The sequence below is a fragment of the Heterodontus francisci genome, chromosome 43 (assembly GCF_036365525.1).
Source record: "Heterodontus francisci isolate sHetFra1 chromosome 43, sHetFra1.hap1, whole genome shotgun sequence".
In the NCBI taxonomy this organism is placed as follows: domain Eukaryota; kingdom Metazoa; phylum Chordata; class Chondrichthyes; order Heterodontiformes; family Heterodontidae; genus Heterodontus; species Heterodontus francisci.
In genome coordinates, this window is record NC_090413.1 from 9,038,253 (window position 1) to 9,046,699 (window position 8,447).

General features: G+C 48.4%; 1 protein-coding gene across 1 annotated transcript in view; it reads left to right on the plus strand.

The window, feature by feature from the left end:
• Positions 1-2,716, plus strand: part of LOC137355538 (CD209 antigen-like protein C) — a 51,305-nt gene extending 48,589 nt beyond the window's left edge. The window contains exon 9 of the mRNA XM_068020782.1: positions 1,555-2,716. Coding sequence (XP_067876883.1) covers positions 1,555-1,684 — 130 coding nt within the window. The 3' untranslated portion in view covers positions 1,685-2,716. The remainder of the gene's footprint in view (positions 1-1,554) is intronic.
• Positions 2,717-8,447: the final 5,731 nt, after the last annotated feature.

The window sequence follows — 8,447 nt, forward strand, 5'->3', positions numbered from 1 at the left end:
CTCTCTCACTGCCTTCAGTGGTGAAGACAATCAGACAGGGCGTAAATTGGGCTCCAGATTTGCTCACACCCATTTGCACGATTGTCCATTTTGCACTATCACCATTATGCTCGTGTCAGCTGTGTTCGAGCAATTCCACTGTCAAAAGAACAAAAGAACAAAGAACAGTACAGCACAGGAACAGGCCATTCGGCCCTCCAAGCCTGTGCCGATCATGATGCCTGTCTAAACTAAAACCTTCTGCACATCCTGCTGTCTCCCCATAAACTCTTTCAAATGACCGAAAATCTCAAAATATTGTGAATTCAAAGGGTGATGTCAGTATAACTGACAAAGTTTAATGATGCTGGCAGTTTACGTGTGTCAAATTGATGCCACAGTTGCTGTAAAGAAATATCATGTGAGTTGTAAGCTCCCCTTCACTGTTCAATCACACCCACCTCTAAGGAGACTCAATATTGAGACACGTTCTCCCTCCCTCACCATTGCTCCACCTTGCTGTCGCTTGCACCTCCCTCTCAATCAACTGTCCTTCTCCGTCACCCGCTTCATATTGCTACCTCTCGGTCAGTCCTCCCTTGTGATCACCTCTTCCCTCTCCATCCCGCTTAATCTATTTTGGCCCCTGCTTCTCCATCGCCCCTCACTCTTCATCATCCTTTTCCCTCTCCATTGCCCCTCCCATTTCATCGCCTTCTCTTCTCCATCATCTCCTCCTGCTCCATCGCCCCTCCCTCTCCATCACCACTTCTCCCATTACTGCTGCTCCTCAATTTCCCCTTCTCCATTGCCCCCTCCCACTCTCACACTCTCCTCCACCATCACCTTCCCTCCCCCTCACAGAGTGTGGTGACTATTCCATGTATTGTACCAGTTCTGGGAAAGCATAATGCTGCCCTGGGTAGGCTGTGTCTTTTTCTGTCGGCTGAGTCTGTGGTTGGTCACATGGGACACTCCGTCAAGCTGACAAAGTCACAAAATGTCTCAATCAGAGGCCAATCTAATGTCTTGCCCCTGAATCAGTGCCAGTCTGTCCCATTCCAGCATGTTGCATGTGGAAGAAAAGAACTCACCCTCTGTCAGTCAATTCTTCAGCTTCTACACATCGAGCAAAGCAATATTTCAAATTAAGAACCACTGCTTGATATTTAACAGTGGAGTAGGATTTAAGGAGCAGTTTACAGGAGCATGTTATTGCTGAGATTCTTTGTTATCAGTGCTGCTTATCAGCACATTAATGGGACATTACAGACTCTGTGCCCATTTTCTGATGTGCTCAGCTTCCAGCAAACACTGCCAGCAAAACGTGCAATTGTAAAATGAACCCTTTATTCTCGAGAAAAATACAAGTTTACTGAACGACCATGGATCTGTCAATTCTAACAGGTTTCTCTCAAACAGATGCTGAATGATCTCTGGTTACATTACTACACTGCAGTTAAACAGCTCCACCTGACTCTCACTGGGATATCATGACATGGTTAATTGTTGAGTTTCAACTTGAAGTTGGAATTCTTATAAAGAATTTTATTTTCATCATGTTTTTGTGTTTAGGTTTTGGAATCAGGGGGAGCCCAATAATTCCAACAATGATGACTGTGTAGAGATGTATATTTTTGGAAAGTGGAATGATGTACCGTGTGGTGATCAGCGACACTGGATCTGTGAAATGTCAGCACAATGATTATTTTCCTGAATGTTACAGTCAGTGCAAAGTAGAAAGTGAAACTATTTTTCAACATTCAGTCCATGTACACTGGGCAATCAGCCCTGAGCTGATATTGGTATGGTGGGTGTGTGGCTGGGGCTCTCCCTCCCACCCTCTCTCTCCTGTCTGCAACTGTCTGAAAGCCAACTCAACACACTTTGTTCTGCCATTTTATGTTAGCCAGTAATGTGAAGACCCGCAAGGTAGAATATCCCTATTGTCCTTTACTGTATTGAACCAGATCCAATTTTCCAGAATGTTGAAGTGTCAGTGCAGTGTTTGTACACCAGCATGTCCTGCTTCCTCATATCCCTCCAGCCCAAGCCCATTGGAACAAAGCTGCTTTGGGAATTTCGAACTGGTATTGCTGTTTGGAAACAGTGACACGTGTCCTCTTCTTTCGAGGGATGTAATGGGCTTTCAACAATTCCTGCTCCCTTCAGCACTGAGTGTAGACAGAAAGGCCTATGGCCTTGGATTCACTCAATCTTATCCCAGCTGGAGTCCAGGCTCATCCTCATTCCCGTTTCCATCCACCTGTTGCCCACCAACCTGCCCTGTCCACCTCCCTCCCCCACCTCATCCTCCACCTCACGCCTATCCCATCCACTCCCATCATTCTCCACCTCTCACCAGGCCCTCTGCCCCAGCCCCACCCACCACCCCCCCCTCCATGACCACCCTTCCCCCCCACTTTCTGCCCCCAAATACTCTTCATTCCCCCCAGGCCTCCACCACCCACCTCTCCACCTGCCTCCCACCTCCCCCTTGCCCCACATCCTCCTTGCCCCACCTCTCCTGCCCACCTCCCCCTTGCCCCACCTCTCCTGCCCTCCTGCTTTCTGGTACCTGGACCATGTAATTAGATTGCTGGGTCTGTAACTCCAAAACTCCAAGATTATTTTCCAGAACTTTAAATATTCTAATCTAGTGAAATCTGCTGTTTGCTTTAATCTTGTTTCTTGTGAACATATTTCTTAATAAAGATGGTATGAATTTCTGATTTCTCATGGTCTGTTAGTGTGTTGTTTATCAGCAGTTCGAGATATTGGGAGGGTATAGTGTGATTTTTGCTATTTCTAAAGTCCATCTGAATGGTACAAGGGGTTCATTGTTTACCCTGTGTCCTGCAATCCCAGAATAATTTGTACAGCAGGTCATGTCTCAGTCCACAGGGGGTAAGCACTCACTATGAGAATAGATTTTGAAATGGGTATGAGAAATTATCTGGAGCATGATTGATTCAGAACAGAAATCACTTCCTGTAGACGTTTGAGATCATGTTTCTTTTAAGGTGCATCAAGGGAATTCTGAAAGTAGGAAAATAAGAACAGGATGAGGCCATTCAGCCACTTGAGTCTGTTAAACCATTCAGTGAGATCGTGGCTGATCTGTGTCCGAACGCCATACACTCACCTTTGCCCCATATCCCTTGTAAACTTTGGTTAATAAACATTTATCGATCTCAGATTTAACATTAACAACTGATCTAGCACCAACGGCCATTTGTAGAAGAGAATTCCAATCTTCTGCCACCCTTCGCATAAAGAACTGGTTCGTAACCTCAGTCCTGACTGGTCTGGCTTTAATTTTCAGACAATGGCCCCCACTCTGAGATTCCTCAATCAGTGAAAGTAGTTTCTCTCTATCTACTCTATTAGTTCCCCTTAATATCGTGAAAGTTTTGGACAAATCAACCCTCAATCTTCTTTATTTCAGTGAATACAATGCTAGTTTGTTTAATCTCACCTCACAAATTAACCCTTGAAGTCCAGATATCATTCTAGTAAATCTAAACTGTCCTCCCTCCAAGGTCAATATATTCTTTCTAATGTGTGGTGCCCAGAACTGAATACAGTGCTTCAGGTGTGGTCTAACCAGGGCTTTGCAGAGCCATAGTCTGCCATCTAAACCCTTGTATTCTCATCCTGAGACATCAAGACCAGCATTCCAGTCACCCTTTCGGTAATATTTTGCACATCCATGACAGTTTAATGATCTATGTATGTGGACACCTAAGTCTGTTTCCCACTTATTTGCCATGCATGAGGAGATTGTCTCCACTCCCTGAACATGAGAATGTCTCCAATCCCTGTCGAGGAGGAGATTGTCTCAACTCTCTGGACATGAGGTGTTTGTCTCCACTCCCCGTATGTGAGGAGATTGTCTCCACTCCTTGTACATGAGGAGATTGTCTCCACTTCCTGCACTGGAGGAGATTGTCTCCACTCACTGTACAGGTGGTGATTGTCTCCACTCCCTGGACGTGAGGAGATTCTCTCCACACCCTGTCTATGAGATTATCTCCACTCTCTGGACAGGAGGAGATTGTCTCCTCTCCCTGCACAGGAGGAGACAGTCTCCACTCCCTGTACAGGAGGTGATTGTCTCCACACCCTGTACATGAGGAGATTGTCTCCTCTCCCTGCACAGGAGGAGACAGTCTCCACTCCCTGTACAGGAGGTGATTGTCTCCACACCCTGTACATGAGGAGATTGTCTCCACTCCCTGTACAGGAGGAGATTCTCTCTACTCTCTGGACATGAGGAGATTGTCTCCAATCCCTGGACATGAGATTGTCTCCACTCCCTGTACAGGAGGAGATTGTCACCACTCTCTGGACATGAGTAGATTGTCTCCAATCTCTGAACAGGAGGAGATTGTGTCCACTCTCTGCAGAGGAGGGGATTGTCTCCACTCCCTGGACGTGAGGAGATTGTCTTCACTCCCTGCACGTGAGGAGATTGTCTCCACTCCCTGGACGTGAGGACATTGTATCCACTCCCTGGACAGGAGGAGATTGTCTCCACTCTCTGTCCATGAGGAGATTGTCTCCACTTCCTGGACATATGGAGATTGTCTCCACTCCCTGAACAGGAGGAGATTGTCTCCACTCTCTGTCCATGAGGAGATTGTCTCCACTCCCTGTACAGGAGAGGATTGTCTCCACTCCCTGGACATGAGGAGATTATCAACACTCCCTGGACATAAGGAGATTGTCTCCACTCCCTGCAGAGGAGGAGATTGTCTCCAATCTCTGGACATGAGGAGATTGTCTCCACTCCCTGGACGTGAGGAGATTGTCTTCACTCCCTGTACGTGAGGAGATTGTCTCCACTCCCTGTACAGGAGGAGATTGTCTCCGCTCTCTGTACATGAGAAGATTGTCCCCACTCCCTGGACTGGAGGTGATTGTCTCCACACCCTGTACATGAGGAGATTGTTTTGACTCTCTGGACATGAGGAAATTGTCTCCACTCCCTGTGCAGGAGGAGATTCTCTCAACTCTGTGGACATGAGGAGATTGTCTCCACTCCCTGGACATGAGGAGATTGTCTCCACTCCCTGCACAGGAGGAGATTGTCTCAACTCCCTGTACAGATGGTGATTGTCTCCACTCCCTGTACAGGAGGAGATTGTCACCACTCTCTGAACATGAGGAGATTGTCTCCACTCCCTGTGCAGGAGGAGATTGTCTCCACTCCCTGTACAGGAGGAGATTGCCACCACTCTCTGAACATGAGGAGATTGTCTCCACTCTCTGGACATGAGGAGATTGTCTCCACTCCCTGGACATGAGGAGATTGTCTTCACTCCCTATACAGGAGGAGATTGTCTCAACTCTCTGGACATGAGGAGATTGTCTCCACTCCAAGGACATAAGGAAATTTCCGTCGCTCTCTGGACATGAGGAGATTGTCTCCACTCTCGGTACATGAAGAGACTGTCTCCACTCTCAGTACCAGAGGAGTGCGTCTCCACTCGGTACATGAGGAGATTGTCTCCACTCTCGGTACATGAGGAGACTGTATCCACTCTCAGTACATGAGGAGATTGTCTCCACTCGCTGTACAGCAGGTGATTGTCTCCACTCCCTGTACAGGAGGAGATTGTCTCCACTCCCTGTCCATGAGAATGTCTCCACTCTCCGGACAGGAGGAGACTGTCTCCACTCCCTGCACAGAAGGTGATTGTCTCCACATCCTGTACTGAAGGAGATTGTCACCACTCTCTGAACATGTGGGATTGTCTCCACTCTGTGGACCTGAGGAGATTGTCTCCACTCCCTGGACATGAGGAGATTGTTTCAACTCCCAGGACATGAGGGGATTGTCTCCACTCTGTGGACATGAGGAGTTTGTCTCAATCCCTGGACATGAGGAGATTGTCTCCACTGCCTGAACAGGAGGAGATTGTCTCAACTCGCTGCACATGAGGAGATTGTCTCAACTCCCTGTACAGGGGGAGATTGTCACCACTCTCCGAACATCAGGAGATTGTCTCAAATCTCTGGACATGAGGAGATTGGCTCAACTCTCTGGACATGAGGAGATTGGCTCAACTCTATGGACATGAGGAGATTGTCTCCACTCCCTGAACAGGAGGAGATTGTCCCAACTCTCAGCACATGAGGAGATTGTCTCAACTCCATGTACAGGGGGAGATTGTCACCACTCTCTGAACATGAGGAGATTATCTCCAGTCCCTGGACATGAGATTGTCTCCACTCCCTGGACAGGAGGAGATTGTCTCAACTCTCTGGACATGAGGAGATTGTCTCAAGTCTATGGACATGAGGAGATTGTCTCCACTCCCTGAACAGGAGGAGATTGTCCCAACTCTCAGCACATGAGGAGATTGTCTCAACTCCCTGTACAGGGGGAGATTGTTACCACTCTCTGAACATGAGGAGATTGTCTCCAGTCCCTGGACATGAGATTGTCTCCACTCCCTGGACAGGAGGAGATTGTCAGCACTCTCTGAACATCAGGAGATTGTCTCAACTCTCTGGACATGAGGAGATTGGCTCAACCCTCTGGACATGAGGAGATTGTCTCCACTCCCTGTACAGGAGGAGATTGTCTCAACTCTCTGGACATGAGGAGATTGGCTCAACTCTCTGGACATGAGGAGATTGTCTCCACTCCCTGTACAGGAGGAGATTGTCTCAACTCTCTGGACATGAGGAGATTGGCTCAACTCTCTGGACATGAGGAGGTTGTCTCCACACCCTGTACAGGAGGAGATTGTCTCCACTCTCTGCACATGAGGACATTGTCACCACTCCCTGTACATGAGGAGATTGTCTCCACTCTCTGGACATGAGGAGATTGTCTCCACTCCCTGAACAGGAGGAGATTGTCACCACTCTCTGTCCATGAGGAGATTGTCTCCACTCCCTGTACAGGAGGAGATTGTCTCCACTCTCTGTACAGGAGAGGATTGTCTCCACTCCCTGGACATGAGGAGATTATCAACACTCCCTGGACATAAGGAGATTGTCTCCACTCCCTGCAGAGGAGGAGATTGTCTCCAATCTCTGGACGTGAGGAGATTGTCTCCACTCCCTATACAGGAGGAGATTGTCTCAACTCTCTGGACATGAGGAGATTGTCTCCACTCCAAGGACATAAGGAAATTGCCGTCGCTCTCTGGACATGAGGAGATTGTCTCCACTCTCGGTACATGAAGAGATTGTCTCCACTCTCGGTACCAGAGGAGATTGTCTCCACTCGGAACATGAGGAGATTGTCTCCACTCTCGGTACATGAGGAGACTGTCTCCACTCTCAGTACATGAGGAGATTGTCTCCACTCGCTGTACAGCAGGTGATTGTCTCCACTCCCTGTCCATGAGAATGTCTCCACTCTCCGGACAGGAGGAGACTGTCTCCACTCCCTGCACAGAAGGTGATTGTCTCCACATCCTGTACTGAAGGAGATTGTCACCACTCTCTGAACATGTGGGATTGTCTCCACTCTGTGGACCTGAGGAGATTGTCTCCACTCCCTGGACATGAGGAGATTGTTTCAACTCCCAGGACATGAGGGGATTGTCACCACTCTGTGGACATGAGGAGTTTGTCTCAATCCCTGGACATGAGGAGATTGTCTCCACTCCCTGTACAGGAGGTGATTGTCTCAACTCTCTGGACATGAGGAGATTGGCTCAACTCTCTGGACATGAGGAGGTTGTCTCCACTCCCTGTACAGGAGGAGATTGTCTCAACTCTCTGGACATGAGGAGATTGGCTCAACTCTCTGGACATGAGGAGGTTGTCTCCACTCCCCGTACAGGAGGAGATTGTCTCAACTCTCTGGACATGAGGAGATTGTCTCCACTCTATGGACATGAGGAGATTGTCTCCACTCCCTGGACATGAGGAGATTGTCTTCACTCCCTATACAGGAGGAGATTGTCTCAACTCTCTGGACATGAGGAGATTGTCTCCACTCCAAGGACATAAGGAAATTTCCGTCGCTCTCTGGACATGAGGAGATTGTCTCCACTCTCGGTACATGAAGAGACTGTCTCCACTCTCAGTACCAGAGGAGTGCGTCTCCACTCGGTACATGAGGAGATTGTCTCCACTCTCGGTACATGAGGAGACTGTATCCACTCTCAGTACATGAGGAGATTGTCTCCACTCGCTGTACAGCAGGTGATTGTCTCCACTCCCTGTACAGGAGGAGATTGTCTCCACTCCCTGTCCATGAGAATGTCTCCACTCTCCGGACAGGAGGAGACTGTCTCCACTCCCTGCACAGAAGGTGATTGTCTCCACATCCTGTACTGAAGGAGATTGTCACCACTCTCTGAACATGTGGGATTGTCTCCACTCTGTGGACCTGAGGAGATTGTCTCCACTCCCTGGACATGAGGAGATTGTTTCAACTCCCAGGACATGAGGGGATTGTCTCCACTCTGTGGACATGAGGAGTTTGTCTCAATCCCTGG